Here is an 18,051-nt window from a genome sequence, read left to right as displayed (position 1 = left end):
TCTTTCACTATGTCTAGACCAACCAGTCCTCTTTTAGATTTAAAGACACTTAGAAAATATCACTTTGAGCTGTCTACACTAGCTCCAGGACAGTGGTTCAGCTAAATACAAAGTGTAGAGGGGAGAGGATTTTAAGAGGTTTGTTTTCGCAAGGCTTCTCTTGATTCCTTTGACTTTGGGCATTTCCCCCTCTAAATGTGGACCACAGGATCAGAGCTGCAGAAAATTAACCTGGGAAGATTAAGTTGTACAATTTATTTGGCTTCTACTTTCTCTCCATTTAATAAATGTGACAAATGAGGAACGGAGGACACAAAGCTGAAGTCACGTGTAAATCAAAAGCAGAGCAAAACCCAGGAAACCCTTTTATAACAACGGATTTAGATACTTTCACTATAACATGGTGATTAGAAAATTCATATTAACTTAGTGGATTAATGTACCGCCTCACTTTGCACATTGCACCCCTCCCCCACCCTTCTTGAAGATTCAGCAACATTTTTAATGTGGAAGAAAGAATAGCCAGTGCTTTCAATCTGCTCCCTTCAGAGCACCAAATTTCTGCAAAGAACTGACACAAAGCCCTTCCATAACCAAATTTAATATGAAAGCACTGAGTATACAAATAAGGCAAGAAAGCCAAACTTAAGAAACGAACTAAAGAGATAAAGAATTAGCATGGTGCCTTTTTTAAGATTAGATTTCAGTCCTGTATTCCTGTTCTTTTCTGGTTCACAAGCCACAGGCCACAAGCCACTCTGACTCCAAAGAGCCTGGCCCCTGCTGTTTATCGACGCACACCTGGACTGGCAATGGGCAGAGGGAGCTACTTGTCAATTCTCATTTTTTTGTAGCAACTGTTCAGAGGTGCTCACCCCACCTCCATCCAGTTCTACTGCAGTGTCAGAAGGAAATGAAGCCACAGTGAGAACAAAGAGAGCTGTAAAACGCTTTGTCTGCTGCCCCCTCCCTCCTTCTTCAAGGTCCTCCCCACAAAGAGCTGCTCCGCTGCAGCTGGGCTCTGGTGTGACATCCCTGCCTGCCCCAGGGAGGGATGATGAGCAAGGACTGTGCTTGCAGACAAGTGACACTCAGAAGCCACAAGCTTCTGTAAGTACCAGGTCTGCACAGGGACCCAAGTCAGAGCAATGGCATTGTCACTGGAAGAATTCGTCCACTCCCTTGACCTCCGGACCCTCCCCAGGGTCCTGGAGATCCAGTCAGGCATCTATTTTGAAGGTAGGTAAGTACCTTCCTATCCCTTGGCTGGCTCAAAAGTGTTTATAAGGTGTATACTCTTGGGAATTGCAGAGGGAAGTTTTAATAGAAAATATATGAGTTCTGTTAAAGGAAAGTCGATTGTAAAAGAGAGAAAGTAATTATCTGATGACTGAGCAATACCCTGGTGTGCTGGAGAAGGGAGGAACTGGACAGAGGTGGATAGGGACAAGAAATTGAATGAAGCCTCTGGAGTTTTTTGTAATCCTTCACATAGTTCAACATGAACGGTGTATAATTTCTTTGAAATTGGTTGTAATCCAAGAGCTGAAAGTTCTCCATATTTATGTTTCTTGAATATAAAAAATAAAATGTAGTTTTTCTAAAACAGAAGCAACTATTAAAAGCACAATCTTTAGGAAAAAAAGCTCACCAAACTCTTAGCCACTTCTCAATGTTGCTTATGTTAACACTTCTCTTACTCTTTCTATAGTGGCCTAACTTCTAATTCCTTAAATAATGACATTCTTATTTGAAGGCATTGAAATTAAAGTCTTTGAATCACAAGATAATTTTTAAGGATCTACGTTGAAAAGTAAAAATTCAATTGAGATTATTAAATAAACTATTATGTTTTGATGTAATATGTTTATTTTTGTAAAAGAACATTAAAGCCTACAATATATACCCTATAATCTTTAAGCAGTTAGTTTGAGTACATGTAAGACAAAGTCATTTTCTAGGCCAATATATCTTTCTGGTCATAATAGAGGTAGAACTGAGGCAGTAGAAGAATAGATTCAGACAAACTACTGGGAAAATGACTTAAAGAACTGTTGGTAAGAAAATCTTCTCCATTCATAGACAAAAGAATGTTTTAGATATTATATTATAAAATAAAGCAAAGATTGACAGATGTCAGTATTAGTTCATACACACAGGCACACACAGGCACACACACATACACACCTGCTGGTGCATGCTGTCATCAGATTAGTAGATAGTTTTGTTAAATTCATTTTTTTATTATAATTTGGAATCAGACCATATTTTTCCATGTATACAATATTACAAAATATATCTTTGTTCCTAAACTAACCCCAAATCATTTTTTGTTTCATGGTGTGCTTTGAGGCTTTGCATAAGAAGTCTTTCTTCATGTCCTGGTTATAAAGATATTTTTTCTATGTTGTTTTGTATCAACTTTACAGTTTCATATTTCACATTTAGCTTTTAATCCATGTGGAGGGCACTTTGCTGTGAGGTGTAGAGTGATCCAATTTTAGCTTTTTTTAATATAATAGACCTGATTTTCCAATACCATTTACTGAACTAGCCATCCATTCTTCATTGATTTATGTTGCTACTTTAAAATCATATTATATGCTTACACTTTGATTAATCTGACTCCAAAATGTCTCCTTCACTTCATTAGTGTATTTTTTCTCAATTATACAAAAATCACTCTATTTTACAATTATAATTACAGAATAAGTGTTCATGTTTAGTTCATATATAGACTTATCCCTAGTTTTTTACTCTTTTTTTCTAAGTTGACTTAGCTAGTCAGAGACGTTCCAAATATATTTTAAAGAAATCAACTGATTACTTAAGAGATCCAACTATAATTTGTACTGGATTGCATTGATTTTATAGATCAACTTGGGAAGAATTGACATTTTTATAGCAAGTCTTACAAAAGAACGTAATCTCTCTGCATGTTCAGACCATCTTCATCTTTTAGTACTTTACTACTATGTTTTACTTCAATTAAAAAAAAAGTGACACCTTGATGCATTTTCACAAAGTAAGCACATTTATGTAACTATTACCCTGGTCAGGTAACAGAAAATTACAAATATTTGAAAGTCCCATCCTGTGCCCTTTCTTAGTTATTATCTACCATTCTCTCCAAAGGTAATCATTATCATGACTTTTGTCTGCTAATGAATTTTATATAAATGCAAAATCATAGTATGCATTCTTTTCTGGTTGGCATTTGTGTTCAACACTATCTTCGCAAAATTAATCCATGATGTTTCAACAATTTATTCATTTCAGTGCATAAAAGTATTCCATTGGATCAATATACTACAATTTTTTAATACATTCTACTGCTAATGGGCATTTGGATTATTTCTAGTTTGGAGTTGCTACCAGTAACATTGTTATGAACATTTTTGAATATGTGTGTTCTCATATATATGAACTCATTTGGGTATATAAAATGGAATTGCTGTATATATATAGTATGTGTATGCTCAGCCTTGGTAGATAATGAAAAACAATTTTCCTGAGTCATTATGCCAATATGTATACATTTCTTTTACACCAGCAGTATCTGAGAGTCATAATTAGTCCATGTCCTTGGCAACACTTGACCTTATTGGTTTTCATAATTTTAGTTATTGTGGAAAAGCCTAGTGGTAGCCTCTGTTTTAATTATGTAATAAAAGACATTATCATTGGATTTTAAAGAATCTCCACAAGGATTAACACATGCAGCCAAATTTGAGAAATACTACTGTAGAATAAGTTCTCCCAATTTATTCTTCTTCTTTAAGTTTAGCAGCTTGAAATTCATACCCATTTTAGAATTAACTTACCAACTTTCAAAGAAGTCCCCTTGCATTTTAATTACCAGTGCTTTGGTTTGGAGAGAATTGGCAACATTTTGTATTAAGTCTTCTGATCCATGAACTTGGTATAGTTATGCAGTTATGTAGATCTCTGCATTTTATAATTATTTTTTTTGTGTGTGGAATTCTTACATTTCTTTTTTATGTTTATTCTTAATTATTCATTGTTTTTTATTCCATTATAAATGGTGTCTTTAGAAGCTTTCATTTTCTCTTTGTTGCGCTTATTTAATTCTAAGAATATATCTCTAATTATTTTGATTTATTATGTACACATTCAGATTTCCATGAATATTGATTCGTCTTATTTCTTCTTTCCAGTGATTGCGCTTTGTTGTCCTTCAAAGCACTGAGTAGTGCTTCTAGTATGATACTGAATAAGAATAATGATAAGAACCACCTTGCCTCATTCACAAACAGAAAGTTTCAATAATTCATCTTTAAATACAATATTTGTTTTAAGTTAAAGGAATTTCTAATTATCTGATAGATTTTTTTTGAAATCATGAATATACAAACAAATATTCTTTCTCTAAAATTTGTGATGGTAATTTTTTTACATTGATCAATTTTTAAAATATTACAGCTTTTACTTGAATAAAAGTTTTTAATTGAATAAGACAAATTTGGTCATATAACACTGAATTTGGTTTACCAAATTAATTTTAGGATTTTTGTATGTCTTTTAAGAAATAGAATTAGTGTATAATTTTTATTGCTTATACTGTCCTAGTCAACTTTTTGTATTGAGCTGTGTTGAATTTACAAAGCTTCTTGGATTGAGTCTTTTTCTATTCTTTGAAAGATGTAGTGCAAGTTTGATCTTATTTCTTTAAATACTTAGTGGAATTCCAAATGAAGCCATTCTGAGCTGGGATTTCTAATGTAGAAATGTTTTTAATTCTGAGTTCAATTTTTTAAATTGTAAATTCTTCTCATCTGTGAGTATAGTTTATTACATATTAAAAAACAAAAACAAAGCAATTAATGGAAAACCCATCTCCTAGCTCATGTGTTAGAATTTAATAAAATATCTCCATAGAGATCTGTATATCACAGCCTGTTCCTAGAATGCACACACACACACACACACACACACACACACACACACACACACGTGTGTGTGTGTATGTATGTTGATGGATAATCATATTTCTTCTGTTTTCTCATTGGTTATCACTGAAGTAGAGAAATGCAAGTAAATATTATCAGCAGTGTTGATGAATTCTCTTATTACTTCTAATAGTCTATCTTTTTCATTGTGTTGGTTTTCCTAAATAGATATTGGTGTCATTTAGGAAATATCAAGAGTTGTGTCTTTTCCCTACTGTGTTTTATAGGTATTTGTTTTTTCTTATCCTTATAGTATAGGTCAGAGCCTTCAGTACTATCTGTACTATAAGCAATAATGTATAAGCAACTTCAGTACTATAAGCAATAATGAGAACCCTATCTTATTCTTTCTCATAAATAAAATGCACCTAAAATTCCTTCATTAAGTGTAATATTCTAAAATTGGTATTTAACCTTCTCTAAATTAAGGAAATTCCCATCTAATCCATGCTTTCTGAGTGTTTTCATAACAAATACTTATTGAACTTAATCAATACTTTTTCATCACTTATTAAGATAATAATGTGCTTCCCTTTCTTTAGTCTGTTAATGTTAAATTACTTTTAAACATATTTCAAGTTGAAGAATTCCTTCATGTTATATATACATTCTTTAAATGCAATGTAGGGCTTCATATCAAATTTAAGAATTTTGCATTTAATCATAATTGGAATGAGCTAATCGACTCATCTGTTTCAGACTCAAGAAAACAGTAGCTTCCTAAAAGGAGCTAAATAGATTTTGTTGTTTTCTATTTTCTGAGGTCATTTGCAAAAAAAAAAAAAAAAAAGTTTTAACTCTTCCTTAAAGTTAGCACTTAAAGTTAGCACTATTCTTCTATAACTATTAAATATAGAAATTTTTGGATGGATATCAGAATTTGGTTTTGTTAATATTCTTCATTGTTTTGCTTCTTTTATTGATTTCTGACTTGGTTTTCATTCTTGTCTTTTCTTGTTTCTCTCTTTGCTTCCTTGCTCCTTTTCCAGCTTCCCAGGTTGAATTGGCAGTCATTTTAAAACATTTTTTGATTCTTGATAAGTGTGTTTTTTTCTCTAAATACATGTATAACTTTTCCCCATGTATTTTGCCATGTAGTGTTTTCTCTATTACTCAATTCAAAGTACAATTTATTCCCTTTCAACTCAGTGGTTATTTATTTTATTTATTTACCAAAAATATGGAATATCCTATAGATATTCTTTTCTTTTTAATTAACAATTTTATTCTATGTTAGAGAATAATAGTCTATATCATACTGTTTCTTTGGAATTGAATGACACTTCCCTTGCTTTAAGGTATGAATCATGTTCTACTTTTTAAACATTTCATATGTGCTCAGGAATAGCTTATGTTTTGTTTGGTATAACATCCCTCTCTCTCTCTCTCTCTCTCTATATATATATATATATATATATATATATACACACATATATATATGAAATAGCTTGAGTTTTTAATTGTTTTGTTCAAATCTTGCTCTCATTGCTTATTTTCTTTTTTTGCTTTACTGATTATTTTCTGAGAAAGTTATGGGAAAAAATTCTTCATTAGTTGTTCACTTATCTAGTTCTCTCCTCACTTCTATCTGTTATTTCATCACATTTTTGAGGTTGAGCTGCTGCATGAGCTTTGTTAATGAGGATTATACCTTCTTTATTATCATCCTTTTTCCTACAGGAATTTTTATTCATTAAGTTCTATTTTGTTAGAAAATAACATGACTACTCCAGTTTTCTTTTGGAATATCTTCTGCTAAGCATTTATTTCCAATATTTTGGTGTGTCTTACTTTAAGTGCAAGGAAACATACTCTTTATACTCCTGCTTCTGTGTATCAGTGTAGACGGTGAAACCAGGTTTTGCCAACTTGGTGGTAAAGACTCCACAACAGGAGATTTGGGGCAAACCGCGTTATGAGGCAACCTGAGAAAGACTAACATGAAGTCATGTAAGGTTCTGCAGTACTGGACCGAATGCTCCCAATTTACAACCACAATGATAATAAGCAACACAACACTCTCAGTAACACGTTGTTCAATGACTTATTAAATTGCCCTATTCCATGAAGTATAGAACTATGGTTATAAACTCAGGACTCTGCCTTTTGGCTGTTATCAGAGATGATTCTGTTATCTATAACTGTCAACATTTGCTTTATTTCTTTCTTAAGAAAATTAGTCTTCATCATAACCTGAAGGTTGATGTGAAGATTAATTGAGCTATTTTATACCTGATACTTAGCAAAATGACTGGCCCATAGACATCCTGCAGTAAATCTTAACTACTTTTATTATGATTACCATGACGTTGGTATAGTATGAAGAAAACTGGTCAACCACTTCTAAAAAGTGAAATAAAACTAATTTGAATTCTATTATGGCTATATACACAAGATATAAAAGGCAGTTCATGTTCCAGAATCATATAAAGTATTTACTCACAATAAAATGAAAATAAGCAGTAAATCACTCTTAATTACCTCTTCAGTCACATATTAGATTCACAAAACCCAATGTAGGCATGAATGTGCAGATATGAGGGGAGGCACAGTTAATCAGTGTGTAAACTTTTACAAACTTTCTAAATATCAATTGGGCAATATACATCAACAAATAACATGTGTATAAACATTTGACATCTGGAAATTAACTTGAAATATAACTACAGAGAAGCAAAAATAATGACTATATTAGAGTGATCACAGCCACACGTTTTATGGATAGACATTAAGTGAGCCTCAGAATAGAATAGCTTACATAAATTACAATAATACATTATCAGGCATTATTCAAAAGACACAAGTAGGGGAAGATAGCAAAACCCCTACCTTATTGTAGCTTATTTTCTAGTGGATGGGAAAAATGTCAAACACATGACAGGGTTATAATATATGCAAGGACCATGAAGAACTAAATAGAGAGTAAAGTGAGACAGACAGAAGAGATGATCTTTTCAGAGGGTGATCAAGGCCGATGTCTCTGATGGGATGAAATTTGAGTAGAGGCCAGAATGAACTGAGGAAATAAGCCGTGCATATATTTGGAAGAAAAACATTTCCTTCTGAGGACAGAGCGACCGCAAACTGTAAAACAGCTTTTTTCCTCTAGTTAAGAAACCAGGAGGAAGTCAGTGGTATGAAGCAGAGCAATTGAGGGTAAGTATGACGGGGGATGAGGCTGAGGACATGGGGAGGTACACATTTTGTAGGTCTGAAAGGACATAGCAATACATAATTTGATACAGAATCAGGCTGGGGAAGCAGGTGGGGGGAGGTAAGGTGAGATGATCAGTGAAGGCCACTCTAAAAAGCTAATTTAGAAGCCGAGACCTGATTGTTGAGAAAGGATCAGCCAAGAAAAGACCTGCGCGATGATTGCTCTAAACGGAGTGAACAACTAGTGCAAACATCTGGAGACCAAAAGGAACTTAACCTGTTTGAGATGAGAAAAATCCTGTACCTTGAACATATAGAAGAAAGCAGAGAGTAAAGTCATATGAGAAGAATTTTAAGGAGTGGGCAAGAGCATTTCAAGGAGTTTTGATTTTATAAGAAATGCTGATGACCAGGTTGAGGCAGGAGACTGAAAGCACCTGAGTTGCCATTTCAGGAGAATCATTGGCTGCGTTGGGAGAATAGGCGTCAGTGAGGCAGAAGTGGAAGGAGACATACTAGGAGACCATGCAGTAATCCAAAAGAGACATGGTGCCTTGATTTACTTTGAAGAGAAATGACCAATTCAGGATATACTTTGGAGGTAGGAATGTCAGGACTTGCTCATGGACTTCATGTGGGTGTGAGGGAGGAGAACACCAGAGGATAAATGCAAGGATTTTTTTTTTACCTAAACCACTGGATAGATGTTTGTGCATTTGACCGAGTTGTGAAGAACAATGGAGGAAGAGCTTTGGTAAAGAAAACAAAAGTTCTGTTTCAGACATGTCAAATATAAATATATGTCATTTACTCAAGCAAAAATTTCAAGTAGGTAATTGAAAAACCAGTCTTGGCCACAGAGTGAGCTCATAGCTGGAATGCTTTATCCATGACTTAATTGATCAGGACTTTATTTGATCACAAAACCTTGTTTTCAATAATAGCTCTTAAAAATACCTAATAAAGATCCAATATACATCATATATAATACATACTTGGAGTGAATTTATCATTAATGTTGGTGCCTATCAATTTATATGTGAAATAATCTTCATATTTTGACAGTTTCTCTTTTAGATAGCAATTGCATCAGCTGATGACAAGTTTGTATTAGGAATAGAAGTGTCATTCTGTCATTTTCTTCTTGATAGGCTCTGCAACCTTCAATTCTCAAGTGTCTTTACAAGCATCCTAAAAAACATATTGTCTATTTTGTGGGGACTATTTTAGATTATAAAAATTCTTAAATTGACTTAATTTGATACATAAAATCCAATATATGGAAGTATTGGAAATAAACACATTAGGACAATTCTTTCAACTCTCATTTTTTGGAATTGTAAACTATGTATGTTTTATGACCATCTGATGTAAGTCTCAATTAGAAATTTTAAATATACTGGTAAAGTTTAAAATTAAAGATTAGAAAACTTTTATATTTAATGCTAGTATAGTTTAATTTTCTTATTTGTTTTATGTAGAAATGAATACGAATTGAAGCTCTAATATGTTCTCTAACCTCATGTCTTGTAATATTCTATGCAATGTGTAGGCCACAGGTCACTTTAGAGATCACTGTTGGGAGAAAATACAAAATTTCTATCACAAATCCAGATTAAAGCACCAGGTAAACTAGCTGAAGAAAAATTGTGATATATATCATAGATAACTTGACCTGTGTCAGTGTATCATCTTCAGTTTTTTGAAAGAACACTTTATAGCCAAGTAAAAAGATTCAAGAATAAAAAGAAAATGGTGTTCATTTATTCCAATTTTCTCCCTTTTTCAAGTACATCATAGGATTGTAATTCTCAACTCTTTTGTAGCCACAGATTTGCACTGGCCAATGTAATGAGGGAAGAGCCAATGTGTATCATTTAGGGACACGTGCTTTAAGAGCCTGTTCATATTTTGACATATTTTATCCTGGTAGGCCATTTGAAAATGGAGCTTTCAACAGTCCTAAGTGACTATAATTTTTCAAGACACTTCCTTACCAATCTGTAGTGCACATGTAGTGGAATAAGAAATATACCTTGATTGCTTAAATTTCTAAGACTTTAGGGTTGGTTGTTATTTCAGCATAACCTAAACTTTCCTGACCAATATCCATTATATTTATTATGACTGGAGCTGCACTAATGATCAATTTAAAAATTTAGACATCAGACATATTCTGATGAGAGTCATAAAATGCCAGAAAAGTTACTTATCTGTTGTTCCTTTGACTACTCTCCATATTACTAATGTTACAAAGAAGTAAAACTGTCACTATTGGCAGATGACATGGTACTATATAGAAGTCTGAAGACTCCACCAAAAACCTATTAGAGCTAATAACTGGATTCAGCAAAGTTGCAGTTATGCAACCTGACTTCAAGCTATACTACAAAGCTACAGTAATCAATGCAGTGTGATATTGGCACAAGAACACAGACCCAAAGATCAATGGAACAGAATAGAGAGCCCAGATATAAATCTACACATCTTTGGTCAATTAAAGGAGCCATTAATGTACAATGGGGAAATAACAGTCTCTTCAATAACTGGTGTTGGGAAAACTGGACAGCTACATGCAAAAGAGTGAAACTAGATTACTGTCTAACTTTATACATAAAAGTGTATAAAACTCTTAGAAGAAAATATAGGCAAAAATCTCTTGAACAGTGTCCATTAGTAGATGAATAGATAAAGAAGATAGGGTACCTATATACTGTTGCACCAGGAGGAAAGGGTTCCCTGCCTGGGACAAGTTGCCTATGAATTTGATGAGACTGACTAAAGACAAGGTCAAAAGCTGGGGTTTTAAAAGGGGTTCAAACCACTTTTATTCTCATGGCATAGGTCTCAGTCTCTCCTGGCTCTGGTGCTACTCTCTACTGTTCCCAGCTCAGGCTTAATCCTCTCCTATCATCAGGGCTCCATGGCTTCCCTCTGCCAGCCACCATTCTCTCCTAGTTCTCCCTCTAGGCCTCCCTTCTCCACTCTTTCCCATTCTCATGGCTCCCACACTCATACCTCTCTCTCCCTGCTTTCACTGCCTTCTATTTCCCCACCCTGAGCAACAGGAGGAACTCTGTGGATGGGCTCTGTGATGACTGGCCACGAACGACCAATTACATACCAGGAACAGAGGAGAAGAGAGATTGGGTGTTTCCTCTCCACCCTTCCTCTGGGCCAATACTCCCATGACTGAACAGCTGCTTTGTCCCTGGTAAACATCCCATAGGCATGCAAACAAGTTATTTCAGGTCTACAATGCGATATTAAAGCCAGGCAAGTATCCTGGTCAGAAATGACCATTTTCTCTATATACACTTTTTTATTCAGCCATAAAAAAGAAAGAAATTCTGCCATGTGCATCAACATGGTTGGATCTAGAGGATGTTATGCTAAGTGAAATAAACCAGGTGGAGAAAGACAAATACTGTATGAATTCACTTATATGTGTAATCTAAAAACAAAACAAAACGAAATGAAGAAAATAGCAGTAGACTCACAGACCCTGATAAGTAACTGGTGGTTACCACGTGAGAGTGGTTGGGGTGGGTAGGTGGGGAAAAGAAGGGGGATAAAGGGACAGAAAAATTCTCCATCATAATATAAGTTGGTCACAAGGATGGTAATGCAGCGTGGAGAATATAGCCAATAATTCTGTAACATCTTTCTATGTTGACAGTAACTGCACTAGTTGGGGTAAGGATTTTGTAATGTGGGTAACTAGTGAACCACTGTGTTGCATACTTGAAACTAATATGATTGTATATTAATTATACTTCAATTAAAGAAAACACATTACTAACATTGTCATTTATCACTATTTACTTCATATATGTAACCATTTGGGTGTTGACTTAACAATTTGACAGAAAACGAAGTTTGCATTATGATCTTGTTCAGTAAACTGGATGTTGAAAAAAAATCATTTTTAACTATAGAAATAATATATGCATGCACATAGCTAAGAAGTTGGAAAATGCAGAAGCACAAAATCACCAATAACTTCATCTATGAGAGAGAAATACTATTAATATTTTGATGTATTCTCTTTTGATTTGTGTGAAAGCATTATTTCAGGGATTGCTCTGTAGTCCCTGTGTCAGGTCAGAAGAAATCTGTGGGTCAAAGAACACCAACATGGGAGGTATGGGAGATTAAAGGAGGAATCTGCCAAGCACCTCAAATAATTGTGTCGGAGGAGAAGCAGAAGAAAGTGGGATAGTTTGTTAAAGAGAAGAAATGACAGAAAACAAAATTGAGAAAGTGTTAGGAATAAATGTTTGCTTTTAGTACACAGTTTATGGTGGATTATTAATTATTATTATAGCCCTATATAATGAAGGTTCATTATGTGCCAGGCACTGTTGTATATAGATTTGGGTATGTAAGCATATATATAATACATATATTCATATCAGTTATATATATGTAAGTCTATATAGAAATACATGTGAATATATAAAATACAACATGTATATTAAGTGCTTTACATATGTTCACCTATACACAAATTTAATATTCATATGTTTATATGTACACATATTTAATCTTAATTAAATTATTTAATTCATTATATTTTAAGGGTATTAATTATGATAAGACTATTATTATTATTTCCGTTTTCAAGGTCACCTATTGGCCATATACCTACCTCTGTCCCAGGGATAAAACTTAAAGTTTATTCTTGCTCTACCACCTGAAGAGTTTACAAAATTCTATAGTAAATCCTTTTCTTATAGAACCATCAATGTTTTTAAAAAATTTTGTAACAATTTACTAATGGCAGTTTGACTCTCTAAACTGGGTTGCTAAAGTAAATATGCACAAGAAATAACTAGTCTCAGCTACACGTTTCTCCTTTAACAACTTCTTACTATTACCAGTTATGATTGCAATTTAGTAAGTATGTATGATATTGAAGAATTAACTTTAAAACTGGCTGTATAAGTATACATTTAGATAATGACAGTTAGTGAATTATGCACTATATGAATATGGCTTTTGGTGCAGCCTGTTGGCAGTTGTTTAGGAGGAGCAAGATAGGACCATCTCTGCTTAAGGATAACAATTGGACCTTAGAAACAGTATTATCAAGAACCACAGTCCCTGTTTTCTTGCCAATTTTTCTACATCTAGTATGCCATAATTCTCTTAGAGTCAGGCAGTGCATCCTCGAAGTCATTTTCGTCCCATTTTTCTACTTTGCTCTCACCAGTTCTGGAGGGTTGTTTCAGGGTTCACGGCTGCCGTCCTGTGCAGGCTCTGCTCACTGCATACCCACATCACTTGCTGCACCTGGAAACACATATCACTGCTCCATGTGTCTTTTGCTCCTCTGCAGCACCTCTTAGGAGAACTTTCTTAGAACAATAGCAGTACATACAACTGCAGCTCAAATTCACTCCCCTTAGGTCCTCTCAAACCACTTACTTTTTATTTTGTAATCAGCTTGTCTTGGAAAGCCATGATGTCAGGTTGTCCTTTCACACGTGTTCATTTGTTTAAATCTGAAAAGTGATATTTTTACTTTCTAGAATGTCCTTTCTATCAATATTATTAACCAGCCATCCAGATTGATCCAATTTGGCCATAATTACTCATCAGCTACCACACATATAGGAGAATATCCTTTGAATTGTTGTGGCTTCATTAGCATCAGAAGATAATCAAGGTGATACAAGGATGCCCAAATTACCTAAACTCTGATCACTTTACTGACAACAAAACGTAGGCTCTCATTTAAGACTCCCTTTTTTCTTTTAGTGGAAAAATGAAATGATGTTCAATACAGTACCCGCTGGCCATATGTGACTATTTACATTTGAATTACTTCAACTAAATAAATTTTAAATTTGAGTTCCTCAGTTACATTAATTTCAAGTGCTCATGAGCCTCATGTGGGTCTTAGCTGCAGTGTCAGGCAGCTCAAGTTATATATGTCGATCACTGTAGAAAGTTCTACTGGACAGAGCTGCTCTGAAGTCCCTCTGGGAGTCCCAAGGGCGAGAAGAGGCTCACATCTTCTCCAATATCAGCATAACCTACTCCCTCTATCTCTGCTATCATGACTCTCCTAAGAACTTGCTGCATTTGGGGCATTATAAATTTTTTTTTACTTCTACTACTTCACCTTGTCCACATGTGTTTCTGTGTCTGACTCAGGATTTCTCAGTCTGTCACTAGGGTGAAAAGTTGCACTGCAGCACATGCATACTGTATGTATGCACACTATTTAAATTAAACTTCATTTTGAGATGACTGCAGATTTGCAAGCAATTGTAAGCAATCATATAGAGAGATCCCATGTATCCTTCACCCAGTTTCCTTTGATCATAACATCTTACAAGACTGTGGTATACTGGCTCCTCTAGGATATTGACATTGATACAGTAAAGATACAGAATATTTTTAATCACCACATCCTTCATGTTTCCCTTTTATAGCCATACCCACTGCCTTCCCATTTCCCTTATCGTCTCCCAGACATTAATCTGTTCAGGCTTTTATAATTTTGTCATTTCAAAATGTTATAAAGAGAATAATACAATGTGTAACCTTTTGGATTTCATTCAGCATAATTGTCTAGAGATTCATTTAGGTTTTTGAATTAATTAATTCTTCTTTCTTTTTGTTATTGAGTGGTATTTCATAGTATGGATATACCATAATTTATTTAACTTATTCACATGTTGAAGGACATTTGACCTATTCCCAGTCTTTGGCTATTATGAATAAACCTTCAATAAATATTTACATTTAAGTGTTTATGTGAAAATAATATTTTATTTCTCTGGGCTAAATACCCAGAGTGAAATGCTGGTAGTTGCATATTTAGTTATTTTTTTAAGAAACTGCCAAACTGTGTTCCTGAGTGGCTCTACCATTTTAAATGCCCATCAACAATGTACAAGTAATAATTTCTCTGCATCCTCACCAGCATTTGGTGGTCTCACTATTTTTTATTTTAGTCATTTTGATAAGTAGATGGTATGAATTTGCGATTTAGTAATGGTTAATAATGTGCTCATTTGCCATCGTAGATCCTCTCTGGTGAAATGATATTCTGCATGTTTTGCCTATTTTCTAATTTGATTGTTTTATTTTTTTAATATTTGATTTTGAGGTTTTTTCATAAATTCTAGATATAAGTTCTCTGACAGATAAATAGTTTGCAAATATTTTCTCCCAATCTGTAGCTTGTTTTTTCAATCTTTTCACATTGACTTTTGCAGTGCAAAAGTTTTTAATTTTAATGAAGTTTAATTTATCAAATTTTCCTTTTATAGATCATGCTTATGGTGTCAGTTTGCCATGAGAACTCTTTGCCTAGCCCTAGGTCCTAAAGATTTTCCATTGTTCTTTTCTTCTAAAAGTTTTTAGTTTTAAATTTTACATTTAAGTTCATGATCCCTTTTCAGCCAACATTTATATGTTTATGGTGTGAAGTTTAGTAATAGGTTAATCTTCTTTTGCCTATGGATATACAATTGCTTCCACACCATTTGTTTAAAAGGCCATCTTTCCTCCATTTAATTGCTTTTGCAAGTTAGTCAAAAATCAAATGAGCTTATTTCTATGGGGCTGTTCCTAGACATTAATGCATTTTGTTCCATTGACGTGTATATCTATGCTTCTGCCAGTCACACAGTCTAGATTATTATATAGTAAGTACCTAAACTTAGGTAGCCTAGTTCCCTCTACTTTATTCTTCCTTTTCAAAATTGTCTTAGTTTTCTAGTTCCTTTGACTTTCCATATACATTTTAGAATGATCTTGTCTACCTGTACAAAAAATCTTGTTGAAATTATGTCATGAATCACATTAACCAGTATACCAATTTGAGAAGATTGATGTTTTTATTATGCTGAGTGCTCCAATCCATGAACATGCTATGTCTCTCCATTTTATATAAAGATCTTTAATTTCTCCTATCAGTGTTTTCTACTTCTTGACATATAAGTTCTGTACCTGTTTTGTCAGATTTGCAATGAAGTATTTCATTTTTTAAGATTATTATATATAATTGTAATTTCAGGGTCCACAGATTCATTGTTAGTTATAAAAACACTAACTATTATATGTTAGTCTTTTATTCTATGACTTTAGTGAATTCACTTAATAGTTTTTAAGAGATTTTTGGTGATTCCTTGGGATTTTCTATGTGGATAATCATCTGCAAATAGGGACAGTTTCATATCTTCCATTCCAACATATATGCCTTTATTTTTCCTTTTCTTACCTTTTTGCACTGGCTGGAACTTGCAGAACTATGTTTAATAAAAGTGGTTAGAGCAGCCTTGGATTTTTCATCATCTTCGGAAAAAAGCATTTAGTCTTTAATCATAAAGTATATTGTTTGTTGTAGGTCTTTTGTTGTTGTTGTTATATCCTCTTTATTCATTTAAAGAAGTTGCCCTGTACCCTAGTTGTTCAGAGAGTTTTGCGATAATGATGATGGTGAATGGGTGTTTAATTTTGTCAAATGCTTTTTCTGCATTAATTTATGTGGTCATATACTTTTTCTTCTTTATCTTGTTAATATAAATGATTACATTGATTGCTTTCTGAATATTGAGCCAATCTAGTATCTCTTGGATAACCACACCTGGTTATGATACAATAATTATTTTTATATATTGCTGGATTCTATTTGCTAACATTTTGTGAAGGATTTTTTTGTCTATTGATGAGGGATATTGGTCTGCATTTTTCTTTATTGCAGAGGTTTTGGTATAATGGCAATTACTAGCTTCATAAAATAAATGGGCAAATATTCCCTCTTCTTCTATTTTCTGGAACAGATTGTATAGAATTGGTGAAATACTTCCTTAGAAGTTTAATAGAATTCTCTAGTAACACAAGCAGGTCTTGGAGATTTCTCTTTTGGGAATTTTGTAATTATGAATCAATTTCCTTAATAAGGGACTGAGCCTGTTATCCATTTTATATTGGGTGAGCCATGGTATATTGTGTTTTTTTTGAGAAATTGGTTCATTGCACCTAAATTATCAAATTATGCAGGTTAGGTTGTATATAGGATTCTCTTATGAGTTTTTTGAAATCTCAAGGGTCTGTAGCTATTTCCTCTGTTTTATTCCTCTGAATTTCTCTGGTTTACTATATCTGATGTTAATATAACTAATTTTGTTTTCCTTTGATGAATGTTTGCATGATGTATTTTTTTCTATCCGTTTTCTTTCAACCTGTCTATATTGTTATATTTGAAGTGAGTTTCTTATAGATCAGCTATATTTGGGTCATGTTTTTTAATATATTATATCAATCTCTGTTTTTTAAATGATGTATTTAGACCATTTACATTTAATATAACTGTGATATTCAAAGGCTTAAGTCTGCCATAATATCTTTAGTTTTTATCTTTGGATTCTGTTTTTTGTTTCTTCAGGAGGGAATGGGGTGTATTGCCTCATTACTGCCAGGTGGAGTTAGAAGTCCAGGTTCCCCATTCAGCCTCTTTTGACATCTGAAGGGAGGGGATCATCCTTTGTGCTGTTCAGATTGGAGTACTGGCTACTTACTAGGCCTCCAGTGATACTACCTTTGATGAGAGGGATAGTATTGCCTCATTACTGTTCCATACATGGCTTCCTCTTAAACCTTATTGTAGGGAGGTGCCTAATTACATTGGGCAATAATTAAAGTCCTAATTTTTTAATTAGACATTCTCAGACATCATCCCAGGGAAAAGGAGAAAGGGCACTTGAGTACTGCTGGGTGAGGGGGGAAGTCCAGACTCTCCACTTGGTTTTCCTGATGGGGGTGGGGGTCTTATTACAGGCTCACAAAAGTGCAAATCCCATTTCTTAACTGCCTTTCTAACACCACCCCAGCAAAGGGTGAGTGTCATTACACTTATCAATGGTGAAATTATAAGGTCTCTATCAGCCTTTCCTAGTGGGTGGTT

At 34.0% G+C, this 18,051-nt stretch overlaps 1 protein-coding gene across 1 annotated transcript in view; it reads left to right on the top strand.

Moving 5' to 3' along the window:
• The first annotated feature begins 963 nt into the window (after nt 1–963).
• THEMIS (thymocyte selection associated) overlaps nt 964–18,051 on the top strand; it is a 166,051-nt gene continuing 148,963 nt past the window's right edge. The window contains exon 1 of the mRNA XM_036994001.2: nt 964–1,239. Coding sequence (XP_036849896.2) covers nt 1,149–1,239 — 91 coding nt within the window. The 5' untranslated portion in view covers nt 964–1,148. The remainder of the gene's footprint in view (nt 1,240–18,051) is intronic.

This window comes from Manis javanica, chromosome 13, assembly GCF_040802235.1.
Source record: "Manis javanica isolate MJ-LG chromosome 13, MJ_LKY, whole genome shotgun sequence".
NCBI classification, from domain to species: Eukaryota; Metazoa; Chordata; class Mammalia; order Pholidota; family Manidae; genus Manis; species Manis javanica.
Note: the sequence above shows the minus strand (reverse complement) of the source record. Positions and strands in the feature narration are given on the sequence as shown.